At 40.4% G+C, this 18,858-nt stretch overlaps 1 protein-coding gene across 2 annotated transcripts in view; it reads right to left on the bottom strand.

Moving 5' to 3' along the window:
* Positions 1-18,858, bottom strand: part of ABCG4 (ATP binding cassette subfamily G member 4) — a 124,961-nt gene that overhangs the window by 34,895 nt on the left and 71,208 nt on the right. For both annotated transcript variants that reach the window (XM_073602529.1, XM_073602530.1), the window contains exons 7-9: positions 3,621-3,744; positions 3,390-3,504; positions 2,742-2,872 (exon numbers count right to left, since the gene is read on the bottom strand). In XM_073602529.1, coding sequence (XP_073458630.1) covers positions 2,742-2,872; positions 3,390-3,504; positions 3,621-3,744 — 370 coding nt within the window. The remainder of the gene's footprint in view (positions 1-2,741; positions 2,873-3,389; positions 3,505-3,620; positions 3,745-18,858) is intronic.

Here is an 18,858-nt window from a genome sequence, read left to right as displayed (position 1 = left end):
ATAATATTATGTCTAGCTACCTAATGCCCACACTGCACGATCATCCAAATGCTTCCAGTGCATACTCATCCTAATGCTTTCACTACATGACCATCCTTAAGCCCCCCACTGCATGATCATCCTAATACTTTCACTGCATGACCATCCTAATGCCCCCACTGCATGACCATCCTAATGCCCCCCCTGCATGATCATCCTAATGCCCCCACTGCTTGATCATCCTAATTTCCCCACTGCTTGATCATCCTAATTTCCCCACTGCATGATCATCCTAATGCCCCCACTGCATGACCATCCAAATGCCCCCACCACACGATCACCCTAATGCTTCCAGTGTTTGGTGATCTGCCTTCAAATACTGTTTGTTAAGTGGTTGCAGTGTGTTCACTATAGAACTGTACAGGAGACAGCGACTATATAGATCAAAGTGTTATCCAAAAAAAGAAGTTCATTGATAAACAATATCCTGAGACCTTGGTTGATCAAGCGTTTGAATATTACTTAAAAGGGAAACCCCCAAAAGAAGTCTGTGAACCAGAGGATCATTCAATTAGGTTCACCACTACATTTCATTTCCAGCTCAAAAAGATGGAGAGAATATTGGCCAATGATTAGCACATCCTACAACAGGATCCGCACCTCAGAACTATCATTCCTGAACACCCTAGGGTGACTTATCGTAGAGCGCCAAACCTAAAAAATAGAATTGCTCCAAGTAAATTTAAATCCAGTATAGTTTCTCCTTTTATTCCAGTCCTAATACCACTGGTAGGTAAGTACCAGTGTCATAAGGCTCTTTGCAAGACCTGTAAGTTTGTGCAGCATGGAAAGAAATCTTTCAACACAAAAGGCAAAACCTACCAGCTGAAGGATTTTTTTAACAGCTCTTCAGATTTTGTAATATATGGGCTTACTTGTCCTTGCAGTCTAATTTATGTAGGCAGCACCATACAAGCTTTAAGAACAAGATTTGGCGACCATAGGAGACTCATTGAGGGAGGGACTGATCCGCATACTGTCCCAAAACATTTCCCTGAGGTCCACCAAAAATCTACCAATGGCCTACAAGTGATGGTCATTGAGCAGATACCTAGCTCCCTCTCTGCAGCTGAACGTTTTAAGAACTATGTGCCAGAGAAACATTCTGGATATATAATCTTGATGTCCTTTCGCCAGGTGGTATCAATGAAGGTATCGAAATAGCCACTATTCTTTCGATTTTTCAATATAATATTACATTATATACTTACCTTTGATAACTGTTCTTATCTGTCCTATAAAATAATTTTAAACATTTTTTATTTATTTATTCTCCTCAGGTTGTTGTCTTATGGGGGTGTCAGGAACTATATTGTAAGTATTGGTGGCTACATAGCATAGAACCCTCCCTTTGTGGTTTTTTATTTTTAGTGCACATTATGTGCTAAACACTCTTTTGTCCAATGTAGTCCAATATTGGGCCGTGGTAATCCCCTTCCCCAGGTGCAGTGCCATGTCTGAACATATAGACCTTCTATTTATATCCATGAAATATTTAGCGTATGTGTCCAGTTACATACACATATATAATTGTGGCACCAGAGCCATATCACTTCCATTTATCTATTGCATTAATTACGTGGTCAACTCAGATTATATATTCTAATATTTTCCTCTGTGTACATATAATAATATATACACAGATGAATAATAATTGTTGTTATATTTATCATTGGATGGACATGAATTTGATGAGGTCACATCATCTGAATGTTTATCCTTTATTACCTATTTATTCCATTTAACCGTTTTTCGGATTGTGTTGGCTCCAATTGCTATTATGAATTCCTTGGTTTTATTTATTATTGTTCTTTAAAATATCATCGTTTTCTAAAAATACATTTATTATTTGTTATACTATTAGGTTTTATAGATATTTTTTAAATTTTTTTATTATGCCATATCATAATTTATTATAAGCAATTTTTATTGATTTTTATTATGCTACATCATAATTTATGTGTATTATCATTCTTGAACCATATGTCTGTGTGTTAACCTGTTTTGGACTGTAGTTCCTTATTTATTAATTTTGCACCGCCATGCACCTTGACTGAAATACAAAGCAACACTCCCCTTCCCTGTGTGTATTCTATATAATGGCCCCCTATGGTCCCTTCAACGTAGTCAGCTTGAGAAAGGAGCGTGGCTTGCCCTAATACTTGCAGCGCGCATGCTCACAAAACACGCCGCATAGCGTGTGATGTCATCCTCCCTTGCCATTCTTGCTACTGAGCCTCATGCCTCACTTTGAGTATCCCCACCGCAGCCAGCTTCCCTACACTAGTGGTGGCTTCAGTGAAGACAGAAGACAGCGTTCGCATGTGAAGGACCCAGGAAGCAGGATCATTACCGTTGGACTTACCCTTTGCTGGGACCACATCCTGATGTGCTTTTTACTTACTACTCAAATGTGAGTTGCTAATTTATTGTACTATTAAAAGTTTTACAAAACGTCTACACTTAGAGGCGCCTCTTTCCTTGTCTTTTGTAGTCTGTTTGGAACCTGGTTTCTGTTCCTATGTGATGGCAGCCCTGAGTGTTTTGGACTTTTTACCCCCCCATTCACAGCTAAAATATTTACATGGATTGATATAGACTGTGTGCTTTACAATATTGGACTTTTAAAATTGTATATGGGATATTCATGGTCTTAAGTTTTTTGCACCTTTACCTGTGTTTTTGTGAGTATATATACTTACTGTGGGACATAGGTCTAGTTCGATCATAGATGGTTTACTCTTTTCCCTGTGGATCGGGCACAGTCCATCTTCCACTGCTCGGAATAATACTGGATTTAGGTCTCCATACTCCCCTGAGGCTATTTCAATAACTAGATGATAAAAATGTCCAGGTTTAGTCAGGTAGTAAGAACGCACAAAAATAATTATGTATATAAAACTTTGGAGGTTATGTATTCAGGCAGTTCAAGGTGAATGGAGTTCAGAAACCCATAGCAACCAGATTTAGAGCTCATTCACACCAGGTGCATTCAGCGACATTGATCATCACAGGCTTAATGCAAGAATAATTGTTTTCCATATGCTCTGTTCACATCATACAAGTGGGTTGGCGTTCCATAAAAATGCAATAGAGATAAATGTATTTTTTGTTAACAGTAAATAAAGTTAAAAACAAGTAAAAAAGATCAAGGTAAAATACTTTGCAGCGCTTGTGCACAGTGCACACCAGAGCAAGTGTTTTGTGCACTTTAATGTGCACCGAATGGTGTAAATGGGCCCTTAGAACAGGGAAACCAAATGATGATTAACCCTGTATGGGTGTTATGGACTTCTGCACTTTGCCTATTACTCTTGGCCCTATTATATAAAAGCCTGAGTATAACTTACTGAAGTCCGCAGGGTTGTGGTAGGTTGGGCAGTGTAATCCTAATCCCTTCAGATATGGAATAAGGTGAGTTACAGACCCTCGATATATGCACTGACCCTGACTGAGAATATACAACTGAAAACACAGAAATCACAAAGATTACAGATGGAAATGAAAGCCACTAACCTGACTGCAGCAGGAGCTAACACATACATGTAACAGAAGAGGTATGCAAGCATAAAATTACACACCTTGTCAAACATTTCAAACAGTTTGGCGCTTGGTTGATGTATGGTGCAAATGATGGTACGACCGCCTTGTGCCAGAGAACTCAATAGTGACACCACCTGGAAACAGGATGCACTATCCAAACCACTGCAAAAAAATGCAACAAAAGAGAAAGTATGATTGCTGAAAATTGATTGATTGATGGCAGATCATTGTAAAACAGCAACAACAAACCTTGGTCTTTAGAGCTGAACTCCAGGAAAATATAGAAAACACAATTTATTACATCTCTGTATTCAGAAATCCATCATTAAAGATTTTGTAAACTTTTTTTCAGTATGTTTGGCACCATGCCTTACTCTATAATTTTTCATTAATCAATTAATTTTAATGTGAATCTGTTGTGAAGTTTCGCAACTGAAGATCCTATGAGTAACAACACTGCTTGTTGCAAGCAAACAACACTAATGCCGCGTACACACGGTCGGACTTTTCGTCTACAAAAGTCCAACGGACGCTGACGGACTAAAGCTGGCTGGTAATCCGATCGTGTGTGGGCTTCTCCGGACTTTCAACGTACTTTTTTAGCCTCAAATCCGACGGACTTTAGATTTGAAACATGCTTCAAATCTTTACGTCGTAACTACGACGGACCCCGAAGTCCGCTCGTCTGTATGCTAGTCCGACGGACAAAAAAACGACGCATGCTCATAAGCAAAAACGGAAGCACTCGGTCTAGTAAAACTAGTGTTCGTATTGTAGGTAGCACATTCATCACGCTGCAAAATCTGTGATTGTTGAATGCAGCGCATTTTATTTCTTCTTTACGAGTGCTCTAAAGAACGAAGGTGTTTTGCTGTTCATAATCAGAGTTCTCCCAAACTGATTTCTGGATTCTTTTTCTCTTTGATCTCATGAATGATATAGTATGCATTTTAAAAACAATGTTTCCATACTAATAATACTTTTTCCCCTTTTTTTTTTTTTTAGGTTTGTAAAGTTACCACAAAGAACCCATTATTCTATTTTTTTTTTATAGTGATTATTTTTTAGTTTTTAGATAAAGTTAACCCAAAGCACCGTTTTTGGTTATGTAAATTTTTTTATTTTCAAGACTTACCACTTGAACATTATTAACATTAGTAATGTATTTTTGGTGTGTTTTTTCCAAACTCAATGAGATTGTTGTCCCTTGTTAATTTAACATTGTGTGTAAAATCAATGATTTAAAAGAAAACACATAAAGTCTTTTGCTAAACTCAAAAAAGATCCATTTATTCATGGTCAAAATAAAATAAAGAGGAAGTCAACGCTGGAAAAAGTCGGTGTACAAGAAAATTGGGATCTTGCGGAGTCCATATAAGAGGGAGCACAATCTGGTCCAAAGAATCCCAGAGATCAACAGCACCAGCAGATGATCTAGATGTCCCCAGACTGTGGTCCTACAACAGCCTGCGTCTTCTGTCAGACCAGACTGAACCCAGGTCATCACTTTCTTCTCTTCCCTGCAGCCTTTCCTCCACGCTGCCCTGCAGCCTTCCCTGTAGCCTTCTTTTGAGGCTGTGGCTCTGGTGTTTCAGTTGTGGCAGGAGGAGGAGGAGGAGGAGGAGGAGGAGGAGGAGGGGGGCTGCCTCATGTAGTTGGGTGTTTTGTGTTAGCGTGCCCTGCAGCCCCTTATGGATTGTTTCCCCAAATAGGCGCTCACAAATGAGGCGCTGCTCCCAATCCATCTGAAGAAGCCTGCTGGCTAAGTAGCAGCCATAGGATTCTTCCGCTTCGGGGGGGGCTCCTTAAAAAACGGGTGGCCTCTTGCATGAGGCGCAGGGATGCGTCCTGTGTGACCATCCCCTTCCTGGCCCTTTTTTTGGGAAGGTGGAGGGGAGGCACTTGGGATTCGGTCAGGCTCCTACTGGGCCCAGCCACCTCACTTGGCCCAGCCACCTCACTTGGCCCAGCCACCTCACTTGGCCCAGCCACCTCACTGGGAGCAGCCACCTCACTGGGAGCAGCCACCTCCTGCCTGACACTGGGCCCAGCCTCCTCCAGGATGATGGTGAATCCGGCCTCCTCCAGGCTGTCCATGGGCCCGGTCTCCTCCTGCCTGCCACTTTCCCCACATTCCTCCTGGATGGACTCATCCTGTGTATAAAAAAAGGACAATAGTTTTAGTATATTTTTTTGGGTTCATCAATGACACACAGTTTGCTTCTCATGAATAGCAAATTCAATGTGAATACATCTCTTTAATAAAAGAGTCTAATCAGACACCCTAATTATTTCAAGCAGGTGCCAAACATATTTAGCCACTACTGTCAATTGATATGTATACACAATTTTGAGTGCAAAATTATTTTAGACAATTATAACATCCAGTTAACATCATTAATATTAGTACAGTAAATATTTGTTAAAATAATTTACCTGACTCCAGATGGTCATATCTGGTTCATCCAGGATGGAAGACCCAGCTTGCTCCTCATCAGCCTCTGCTGGGGTGGAGGGAAGGGTGGAGGGAAGGGTGGAGGGAAGGGTTGAAAGTGATGGCCTGGCTTCATTCTGGTCATCAAGAAAACGGAGTTGATTGTAGTACCACAGCCTGGGTACATAAACATCATCTGCTGATGCTCCTGATCTCCTTGATTCCTGGATCTTCTTATGCTCCCTCTTATACATGTTCCTCAAGACCCCAATTTTCTTGAGCAATGTCTCCATTGTTGCTTCCGGGATGGTCGCCTGGACAAAGGACAGAAGTCTCTCCAGCGTTGACTTCCTCACATGCTTTGCATAATACTGAGGGTGTTTCACCTCCCACAAATTCCTCATCTCTCGATATTTAGAAATAAAAGCTGTAAGGAACTCTGGATCCTTAAATAGGGGATTCATTATATCTGGAAAAGATGAAGTCACAAGACAAAAAACACTTTTATTATAGGTTTCTGCTAACCCCTCATCATCTTCTCCCTATGTAGGCCTCATCAATCTATCAAGCCATATAGGCCGCTTGCTACAAAGTCATGACCATAAAACCCAAAAAAAAAATATATCTAAAATTACCTTCGTTTTGTAACGTCCTGGTCCACTATCACCTACGCACAGAACGTACGTACGACACGTGCGCAAGGGCCCTCTTTACACACTACGCATGTGTGAAACTCCGCCTGCGTCGCCCGCCCCTGACGTTCGAAATTAACTCATGTTCTCCGCCCCCTAATTCGACGCACAGAACTTACGTACGACACGTGCGCAAGGCCCCTCTTTATACACTACGCATGTGTGAAACTCCGCCTGCGTCGCCCGCCCCTGACGTTCGATTTTAACTCATGTTCTCCGCCCATTTTTTGTTACGGCGCGTAGTGGAGTAAATAATGGCGGAGACACCTGACATGTTGACGACCTCAGGTAGTGGAGACAGCCCGGAGGCTGGAACGTCAACAAAATCTGTGAGGCCTAGATTTAAGGCCTCTAATATGAGTTTTAAAGAGATGGTGGAGATGGTGGCCTTTCTTCACAAAGACGACTATGATGGGAAGTATGGGCCGTACGCACGGCCAAATTTGCGCAAGGCCAAAATAATGGCGAAGGTCGTGCACACTTTGCAGGCATCTTTTGGGGTCCAGCGCTCCAGAGATCAACTTCGAAAAAGATGGTCTGACCTGAAACTCAGGGAGCCGGATCAATACAGACGTATCCGGAAAGTTCTTAAAAAAAGTAAGTACTTGTCGTGTTTTTCTCTTGTGTTTATTACCTTGTATACTGCTCCATGTGCTTTTCCTTCCTATACGATTTTTTGTTCATCGTTTTAAACGATCTTTTAATAAACCTCGTTACATATCTATAGATAGATCTATCTATATATATATATATATATATATATATATATATATATTATATAGATATAGATATATAGATATAGATAGATATAGATATATAGATATATATAGATATAGATATATATAGATATATATAGATAAAGATATATATATATATATATATATATAGATATAGATATAGATATATAGATATATAGAGATATATATAGAGATATATATAGAGAGAGAGAGAGAAAGAGAGAGATATATATAGAGATATATATAGAGAGAGAGAGAGAGAGAGAGAGAGAGAGAGAGAGAGAGAGAAATATATAGAGAGAGAGAAATATAGAGATAGGTAGATAGATAGATATAGAAATGTAAAACATTCTTTTTGAATATTTTAAGTTATCTTTTTTTTTTCTTTACATTTAGTTAGATATTTATAGATTTTGTTCCAGATATAGAGAGAGAGAGATCAAAAGATTATTAACTATATTTTGAGATATTGATATCTAGATATCTATCTATCCGATATGTCTTTATAATTTTAAATATTGAGGTAAAATAGGAACTCTACACAAACCACTTCACTACAAATGTTGGAAAATTACTATGTACTAAAATATCTGTGTGCTAAGTAGATTAATAATTTTTTGTTTCACATAGGGGAAAAATCACTCAGCCAAAAAGAAGACAGTCCACCCCAAGCCAAACATGATTGGGAAATCAACCCAAGCCCCACTGAGGATGTGGAGGAAGGAGAGGTGGGCGACATGGGCACCCCACCAGGTGAGTGTCTGACACACCAGCTTACGGTAATCTATGCATGGCTGCCTTTTGTTTAATGTAATTTTTCTACTCTATTTTAGGGGGTCTTGTTGTGCTTGATTCAAGCAACAGCGCCACCCCCGAGGATGTGGAGGAATTATGCTACATGGGCACCCCACCAGGTCAGTGTCTGAGACAACAGCTTTATTATGGTAAGGTAAACTATGTATGTGTGCATATTTCTAAAGAAATTTTTTGGTTTCATTCCATTTTAGGTACAAGAAGTGACTATTTCACCTCAGAAAGTGCCCAACGGCTAATTGGTCAAATAATGGCCTGGAATAAGGACATGGATGAAATGCGTAATCGGCTGGATCGTATGCAGCAGGAAATGAAGGACATGATTGATGTTTTGGGTCGAATCTAAATGCCCTTTTTGAAACCCCAAAACATCAATCATGTCCTTCATTTCCTGTTTTGCTGACCCCATTCTGGGCCTTCTCTTTATTTTTTTGGCTGAACATAAATGGCTGTTTAACCTAATTTAAAAAAGGAGGGCTGTTTCTCGAAAATACATAAAAAATCCACAAAAAAATAAAACTTGATTTTCTCAAAAACCCAAAAAAAAAATAAAAATTGATTTTAAAAAACCAAAAAAAAAACAAAACTTGATTTAAAAAAAAACAAAAAAAATAAAAAAACTTGATTTTAAAAAAAACAAAAAAAATAAAAAAACTTGATTTTAAAAAACCAAAAAAAAAACAAAAAAACTTGATTTTAAAAAACCAAAAAAAAAACAAAACTTGATTTTCAAAAAACCAAAAAAGAAAAATAAAACTTGATTTTCAAAAAACCAAAAAAAATAAAAAACTTGATTTTCAAAAAACCAAAAAAAATAAAAAACTTGATTTTCAAAAAACAAAAAAAATAAAAAAACTTGATTTTCAAAAAAACAAAACAAGTAAAAAACTTGATTTTAAAAAACCAAAAAACCAAAAAAAATAAAAAACTTGATTTTCAAAAAAACCAAAAAAAAAAACAAAACTTGATTTTAAAAAAACCCAAAAAAAAAAATAAAACTTGATTTTAAAAAACCAAAAAAAAACAAAACTTGATTTTAAAAAAACAAAAAAAAAACAAAACTTGATTTTCAAAAAACCAAAAAAAAAAATAAAACTTGATTTTCAAAAAAAACCAAAAAAAATAAAAAACTTGATTTTCAAAAAACAAAAAAAAATAAAAAACTTGATTTTCAAAAAACAAAAAAAATAAAAAAACTTGATTTTCAAAAAAACAAAACAAGTAAAAAACTTGATTTTAAAAAACCAAAAAAACAAAAAAAATAAAAAAAAAAGCCTGTTTGCGAAAATCAAAAAGCCAAAAATATTTTTTTGTGGATTAGGTAGAAATATTTAAATATAATTATATTTTTCTACATTATTAAGATATCATTATATTTTTGTCTATGAACATTTTATACTAAATGCAGAACTGAATGCATAACAACCATTAATAAAAACATCTCCTTATAGGAATTAAATAAATGTGTGGTTTGTTATTTCAATGCTCAGTATCAGTTTGGTTATAATTGTCAAAAAGTTGTTTACAGTGGCAATGGAGCTTATTTAGACATTTAAAATGAAAATACAGTTGGCACTACAACTGCTCGACCATAACCTAGGAGAAAGCCCAAAAGAAAGGCAAGCAATAAATATAATTCAAGATTTCATCAATATTTTTTTTATTGTAAAAAATTAAATATCCTGGCCCATTGCAATGGCCCCCCTACCCATAAAATAATTAACATATTGCTGTCTAACTTGACGGGCACTTTGGGGGGCCAAGCCAGTACGGACAGTATCCAGGCCCGTAAGGTTGGCATCTATAATAAGTCTGGCCTCAGGCCCAACTGTGCCTATATAATTCTGAGAATGTTTGTTTAAAAAGTTGTGCAGAATGCAGCACGATAAAATTATAAAATTAAGTTTGTATTCCGCCAAATTAATGGCTGTTTGAAACAGGCGGAACCGGCTGGCCAGAATTCCAAACGCATTCTCAACCACTCTTCTAGCTCTGGCCAGCCGGAAATTAAAAACCCTCCTCTCCGGGGTGAGGGTTCTTTGGGGGAATGGCCTCATGAGGTGCTTGCTGAGAGCGAAGGCTTCATCGGCAATGAAGACAAAGGGGAGTCCTTCCACATTATCCGCATCAGGTGGCAATCCCAGGCCACCACTCTGGAGACGCTGGCAGAACTCCGTCTGGGCAAATACTCCTCCATCCGACATCCGGCCATTCTTCCCCACGTCCACATATAAAAAATCATAGTGTGCCGACACCACCGCCATTAAAACAATACTGTGGAACCCTTTATAATTGAAATAGTATGACCCCGAATGGGGTGGTGGCACAATGTGGACATGTTTCCCATCTATAGCCCCTCCACAATTGGGAAAGTCCCAACGGCTGGCAAAATGGGATGCCACAGTCTGCCATTCCTGTGGCGTTGAAGGAAACTGGGGAATCAAACAAGAAAACCAAAATCAATTAATTTGGAAGCTAACATTGCAAGAAAATTAGACAATTAAAAACATTATTCCCCAGCATCAGTATAACATTCAATAATTTAATTCTTCTGGAATAACTAATATGGAAAGGCACACTTATCAGATTGCTCACCCCCTCTGATGGAACATTGATTACATTTTAGGGGGTTGTGAAATCCCTAAAAAAGATTACTTTTAGGACACGCAGGAATTTAGGGACTAAAAAGGCTACAAGACTGCAGTTGTCGCACTCTGCAGGTGCAGTTGCTAACCAGCTTACAGTAAATGAGGTAATGTAAAAAGGCATTCATGTTGCAAGGAGTACACAATCACATGCAAGGGCAATTAATGAAAACACTTTGAGGCTTGCATATGATTTGATGATGGAAATCAGCAGAGCTTCTGCTCATTTACTAAAGCACTGGAACAAATGCACTTGTAGAGTGCACATGCATTTTGCAAAGTGCAACATATATTTGCTTTAGACAAATCAACACCACAGAACATTCAAGCTAATTTTTACGAGGGTGGGGGGGGGGGGGGTTGTGAAATCTAGATAATTGCTAATTAGCAGCACACTATTTGGAGTGAGTTTAGGTGGGGGGGGGGGGTTGGGAAATCTAGATAATTGCTAATTAGCAGCACACTATTTGGAGTGAGTTTAGGTGGGGGGGGGGGGGTTGGAAAATCTAGATAATTGCTAATTAGCAGCACACTATTTGGAGTGAGTTTAGGTGGGGGGGGGGGTTGGGAAATCTAGATAATTGCTAATTAGCAGCACACTATTTGGAGTGAGTTTAGGTGGGGGGGGGTTGGGAAATCTAGATAATTGCTAATTAGCAGCACACTATTTGGAGTGAGTTTAGGTGGGGGGGGGGGGTTGGGAAATCTAGATAATTGCTAATTAGCAGCACACTATTTGGAGTGAGTTTAGGTGGGGGGGGGGTTGGGAAATCTAGATAATTGCTAATTAGCAGCACACTATTTGGAGTGAGTTTAGGTGGGGGGGGGGTTGGGAAATCTAGCTAATTGCTAATTATAAGCACACTAAATACACTCAAACAAAATACATTCAAAATGAGTAGACTAGGTGGATATGTTCCCATCACTTCATGCTGGGGAGGTTATTGAAGGAAAATATACATGCATGACAAAAAAATAACAGGAAAAAAATCCAGCATGTGAAAGGATATAAAGGGGACATTCACACTATATTGCAATGATGGTAAGTAGTGTTTGAAGCAAGAAATACATTACATTATCAAAGATTACATAAAAGAACATGTGATGCTAATAAAAGAAAAATATCTTACCTTAATATAGTCCTTCTGCAGGACCTGGATGATGGCAGAACAGGTCTCTGGGATAATGATCCCCAGAGCCTGGGGGGAGATGCCTGTCGAGAACTTAAGGTCCTGCAGGCTTCTCCCTGTGGCCAAATACCGCAAGGTAGCGACCAGCCTCTGCTCCGGAGTGATGGCTTGCCTCATGCAGGTATCCTGCCTGCTGATATAGGGGGTCAGCAAAGCCAACAAACGGTCAAAAACGGGGTCCGTCATCCGGAGAAAGTTCCTGAAATCCTCAGGATTATTCTCACGGATCTCACGGAGCAAAGGCATGTGACAGAACTGGTCACGCTGAAGCAACCAATTCTTGGTCCATGAACTCCTCCTCGCCCTGTTCATGGACTGGTCTTGGGCTGAAGAATAAACTACAGCACCAAGCACATACAATGCACGAGCTCGACGACAAGTACGTACAGGTAACATGGTTTCAAAACGGTCGGCTGGTCAGAACGCACTAAACAGAACGCACTGAAGAACAGCAAGGCCTGTGAAGAGCGACCTGAAAATCAGGAACGAGCGGCCAATAAAACAAAGATTTCTCAATGCCAACTGACCAGACGCACTGAAAAGCAGATACAAACCTCACAAGCACAGACTGAACAACAGTTAAAACGAACTGAAAAATACGAGTCTCACAAGCGCGAATCGTCTCTCACCAAACTTCTACTAACACGAGATAAACACGAGATTAGCAGAAGGAGCCAAAGGGTGTCGTACGGGCTATTGAACTTCCGTTTTATAGTCTCGTCGGACTTGGTGTACGTCACCGCGTACTAGGCTGTCGTACTTTTGTGTGGTCGTGTGTAGGCAAGTCCGTTCGTAAGAAAGTCTGCCGCAAGTCCGCCGAAGGTACGTCGGAAGTATGTCGGACAGGCTGTCGGACTTTTGTAGACGAAAAGTCCGACCGTGTGTACGCGGCATAAGACACTATAAATGTTTTTAAAGCAAGCAGTGTAAATACCTGACTATGGTGTCAGCCTTTTGCACTCTCCTTTACAGAAAAGCTTAAACTGGGATAAGGAAAAGCATCACAAGGTGCAAATTTATTGTGCTGCAGCATCCCTGTGCTAAGAAGGAACGTGCTATTAGTAGGAGAGAGCAGAGTGACAGACAGCCCATCAGTCTGCTGCTGCTGCTTCTTTCACTGTCCAGTCACAGGCTGAGGGAGGGACAAGACCTGTAAGTGTTACTTATTTGCTGCAGAGAAAAATCAGGTTTTCTGCCCTACCACACTGGGTTGTGCTACGTGATAAAGACGTGTAGTCTCAGGACTGTAAGAATAGCAATACAAATCCTGTGTATTTAAATGTTTGCTTAGAGTTCAGCTTTAAAAAGCTAAAACAAAGTTCACAGTCCTTGTAATGTATGTGGCTTTTCATTTTATGTTTTATTTACTGTCTTTATCAAATTAAAGTGACAGAAATAATCTTAAAGTGATTGTAGTCTTGTTTTTTTCCCTATAAAAATAACAAACATGTTATGCTTACATGCTCTGTGCAGTTGGTTTTGCAGAGAGCAGCCCAGATCCTCCTCTTCTCGGGTGCCTCTTCTGTGCTCCTGGCCCCTCCCTCCTGTTGAGTGCCCCAACAGCAGACAGCTTGATTCAGATCTGGGGCCGTGGCCTGGCCCCGCCCACTCTCTCCCCTGATTGGCTGACTGAGTTTGATTGACAGCAGTGGGAGCCAATGGCGCCACTGCTGTGTCTGAGCCAATCAGGAAGGAGAGTCTTGGACAGCCCAGACACTCTGGACATTGCTGGATAGAGATGGAGCTCGGGTAAGTATTAGGGGGCCTAGGAGGGTTGCTGCACACAGAAGGCTTTTTTATCTTAATGCATAAAATGCATTAAGATAAAAAAAAACCTTCTGACTTTACAACCCCCTTTAACGAAAATGGATCAGAATTTATTAGTCAAAAAAAACACAAAACATTTAAAATATCCTCAGCAAAAAACTTGACCCACCGGAGGTTACTTACTAAAACTGGAGAGTGCAAAATCTGGTGCAGCTATGAATAGAAACCAATCAGCTTCCAGGTTTCCAAAGCCTAATTGAAAAAGCTGACGTTAGAAGCTGATTGGCTACCATGCACAGTTGCACCAGATTCTGAGTGTAATGAAACATCCCACACTCAGCTTGAGTGCTTCCATCATATACCGCTTCCTCCAGTTTGAATATAGATATTAGTTTATCATAGCCACATATTACAACCAAGAACCAGGCAGGACTCATTTGGCTACAAGGCTGGAACATGAACTGTTTATTTGAACAAGGGCACACAGATATACACTCAGGAGACAATCCCCCCTTCTTTGCATAATGAAACAGGGTGGGGTAGACTTTACCTCTACCAGTAGCATGACACAGGTGTATTCAAACTTTTCATCAGTAGACTGTATTTGGGAGGGGCTGCTGGAAAAATCCCTCTCCCCCACAGCTAATCCACAGAGACAAATACATTCCATAATAGGTTGCTCCCAAGGCAGACACAAACAATAGAAAAATGGGACACAGCCACACCTCAAACAATCTACTAAACAGTCTACAACAGTATATGAGACTATATATATATATATATATATATATATATATTAGAGGTCGACCGATATGGGTTTTTCTCTGGCCGATGCCAAAGCCGATATTTAGAAATCGCGGTGGCCGATGGCCGATATATGATGCCGATTTTTTTGGGCCGATATATTAGGCCGATTTCTTTTTTTTTTTTTCCCTTCATCGCATAAAATCTAACAGTTAGACCCCTTTCACACTGGGGCGTTTTTCAGGCGCTTTTGGGCTAAAAATAGCGCCTGTAAAACGGCTCCCCTGCAGTCTATGTGAAAGCTCGAGTGCTTTCACACTGAGACGATGCGCTGGCAGGATGTTAAAAAAAAAAGTCCTGCAAGCGGCATCTTTGGAGCGGTGTATACCGCTCCTCCACCACTCCTGCCCATTGAAATGAATGCGCACCGCTGCCGAAGCGCCTGCAAAGCGTTTCGGCAGCAGCGCTTCAGGGGCGCATTTAACCCCTTCTTCGGCCGCTAGCTGGGTTATAAGCACCCCGCTAGCAGCCGAATAGCGCCGCTAAAATGACGGTAAAGCGCCGCTAAAACTAACAGCGTTTTACCGTCAACGCATGCCCGCTCCAGTGTGAAAGCAGCCTTAAGTAATAAGTGATACAGAAAATTTTTTATATTTAAACATTTATTAAACAAAACAAACCTCCAATCAGTACACTTGTATGTAGAATTTAGATTAAAAAAAAAAATAACTATCTTAAATATTAAATACACAAAAACAGGTAATCAAAACTTTTGGACGAAAAAAAATGGGCTAACTTTACTGCTTTTTTTTTTTTTTTTATTTCATTAGTGTATTTTTAAAAAAAAAATTGCGTTTGAAAGGCCGCTGCGCAAATACCGTGTGACATAAAATATTGCAACAACCGCTATTTTATTCCCTAGGGTCTCTGCTAGAAAAAATATATATAATGTTTGGGGGTTCTAAGTGATTTTCTAGCAGAAAATACAGGATTTTTACTTGTAAGCAACAAGTGTCAGAAAAGATTTAGTCTTTAAATGGTTAAACTGAGAACTTCTCCACGGAGTTCAGTCTATTGATAAAAAAACCTGAAGAGATACAAATGTATCTTCTTATCAGACTTGGCAGGCTGCCCAGAGGAGGAGAGAAGAAAACTTCAGAAAACTTGCATTGACTTCTATTACAGAAGTCATTTGCAAGTCCCGCTGAAGGTATAATCGGCTTTTTTTATCAGCACAATCGGCCGATGCCGATTAAGTAAAAAAAAGCCAAATATCGGGCCGATATATCGGTCGACCTCTAATATATATATATATATATATACATAATATTCCAGTGTGGTTGTACAGTGAGTCTGACTAGAGCAGATCAGACTGGGACCTCTGTGCCCCTAATAGACACAGGTTGACTTACACATAGGAAGGGCCAGGGGAGCTAAACAAGGAGGTTCCAGTGCTCTCCAAGATAAGCTGGGTTCCACAAGCCGCTCGCCCAAAGTGACTCCCATCACACTGAGTGTTCCAATTTTAGTAAATCAACCCCACCAATATCAAAGAATAATAAATGTAACAATGGTCAATTTAACTCTAAATGGCGACTACCCTAACCAGTAGACATGGGTCTTTAACACATTGTGGTTTATTTACAAAAACTGGAGAGTTCAAAAGCTGGTGCAGCTGTGCATAGTAGCCAATCAGCTTCTAACTTTAGCTCCTTCAATTAAGCTTTCACACAAAAAAACCTGGTAGCTGGTTGGTTTCTATGCAGAACGCCACCAGATTTTGCACTCTCCAGTTTTAGTAAATCAACCCCATTACTACAACCTATACAACTATGTGTATGTAAAAAATGTATGAAGTAAATTAAGCATACTGTAATATCCAAATGCCATATAAGGATCAAAAATAAAATTATAAACAAACCTCTGATAGGATAGTAGAGATAAACCAATACCAAAAATCAACATAATCCCTAAAACAATGCAAAACTGTGTGCATCTAATAAGTAAATAAAATAAAAAAACTGTATATAAAATGAATTACCATATACCAAATATAGAATGAAAGAAGAATCTGAGCCCAGGCAATTATAAATCAGGGTAATAAAAACCTAAATAATAATGTTACAACTGGTATTATATACATTCTGCAATATTGCAGGTAGATAAAATACAACTAAGGTCCCATGTAGAGGCAGTTAGAGGCATAGGTGTTTAGGGGCAGAAAAAAAAATCTCACTGCCAAGTGTGTCCAGGAGCAGCAGTGTTTTGGCAGAAAAAGCACTTGAAGCGTGTAAACACATCTAAATGTACGTTAATGCTAGTTGCGTCAATATATTATTAGCCAGAACATATATTTATTTTATTACAGGTACTTATAAATTATTATTCTGACCAATTAAATAAATTAACACGCAAACTCTTGAAGTGCCTTTACCCGTCTTGATGGTTTTACACACAGCTAGCATTTTTTCTGCCAAAACACTGCTGCCAGGAGCTACGGCATTTAGGAGAGCTGGGTAAACGCCCTGTGTGTGTGGAGCCTTATACTGCAGCTCTGCAGTTCAAACAAACAAATACAATCTTACTGCATGACTACTTAGCAGATTGCAATCCTGCAGCATGAGTACACTGTACACTTTGTACGTGCAACATGAATGCACTGTATCGTGTACTCTTTAATAGAGTATATATTTTTAACTGTACCACAGAATAATAAATATATGATATACTGCAACCCTGGAGCATTAAAGGAGAAGTCCAGCCTGAGCTCGTTTGGCTGGGCTTCATCTATGGATTACAGGAGTGCAGTTTGTTTTTCACTCCGGTGACCCATTTTCAGCAGAGAGCTACTGACGTCACGGATATCAGTCCAGGCACCACACAGGGGCGGGTCCAGCATCTGGTCTCGGGAGGGGCACTGCCAGAAAATAAGGTGTACCTGTACGCCATTTCGTGCAATAGCCAGCGAAGGCGCGCACGCTGATTGGCCAGAGGGGAGGCAATCAGCGGGTCCAGCGGAAGCAATGTCCACCGGGCACCCGTGATCGCTCCCCGCAGAGATAGAACAGTGGACCGCCGTTCTGTCAGAGATGTACAGAGTGATCTTGTGTACCTGCTAACCAGGAACACGGATCACTCTGTTCATATAATAAATCCATCCCCCACACAGTTAGCAAGCACCCCCTAGGGACACAGTTAACCCTTTGATCACCCCTAAAGTTAACCCCTTCCCAGAAAGTGTCATTAGTGCAGTGACAGTGCATGTTTTTAGCACCGATCACTGTATTAGTGTCACTGGTCCCCAAAAAGTGTCAGTTAGGTGTCCGATCTGTACGCCGCAATTTTGCAGTACTGCTAAAAATCACTGATCACTGCCAATTTTACACATTCATTAATTATTTTGTACTCACTTTTATTAAAATATTTTGGTGCTCTGGTGGGGGGAGGGGCTCCCATGCAGGATCAATGGAGATGAGCGGGATCCGGAATTGCACATTGTCTGCAGGCAGCATGACACAGGGACACACAGTAACTGCTTCACCCTGTGTTCACGCCGCAGCTGCAGTGAAGATGGAGGGAGGAGGTAGGTGGAGCCAACACTCTTACTCAGCTCAGGGGCAGAGAAAGAAGAAGGCTCCGCTCTGAATGCTGGTGCTCTCCTCCTCCTCAGCAGCGGCTCCGACGTGACTGACACCACTGGTTGCTAGACACCAGTCGGCACAGGCGCCAGCAACCAGTGCAGGGAACACTAGAGTCCAAGCCAACGGCGAGGCTCCACAGACCCCCTCCCTCCATCTTCTCCAGGCTCCAGCGCGTCTTAATGACAATAGATTTTATCTCTCTGCGCCACTGATGATACTGATATGAGAGAGAGAGAGAGAGACTCAGGACTAGACTGGAGTCTGTCAGTAATATTTTTTGGGGGGCAATTGCCCCGTTGCCCCCCTGTATCCGTCCCTGGCAGCACATCATCCCGATAATAGGAGTCTGGATCCGCCAGGTGCCTGGACTGATACCCGACTCAGCCTCTCAGTGTGTCGTTGAGAGTCTGAGACAGACGCTCCCTGTCCCTCCATAGCTCAGCGCTCCAGTGATCTGACAGTCTGTGACTGACAGTCTACAACTCTCTGCTCATGGAGCTCTGAAAACTGAGTGATCAGTGATGTTCAAGTGCTCGGTTCTCAGTGCAGAGGCGCCGGGGGAAAGATGCAGCATCAGACCGATGCTGCACCCATCTAGGTAAGTATGAAACTG

This window comes from Aquarana catesbeiana, linkage group LG10 (genome assembly GCF_042186555.1).
Source record: "Aquarana catesbeiana isolate 2022-GZ linkage group LG10, ASM4218655v1, whole genome shotgun sequence".
In the NCBI taxonomy this organism is placed as follows: domain Eukaryota; kingdom Metazoa; phylum Chordata; class Amphibia; order Anura; family Ranidae; genus Aquarana; species Aquarana catesbeiana.
This window is presented reverse-complemented; position numbering and strand designations above follow the sequence as displayed.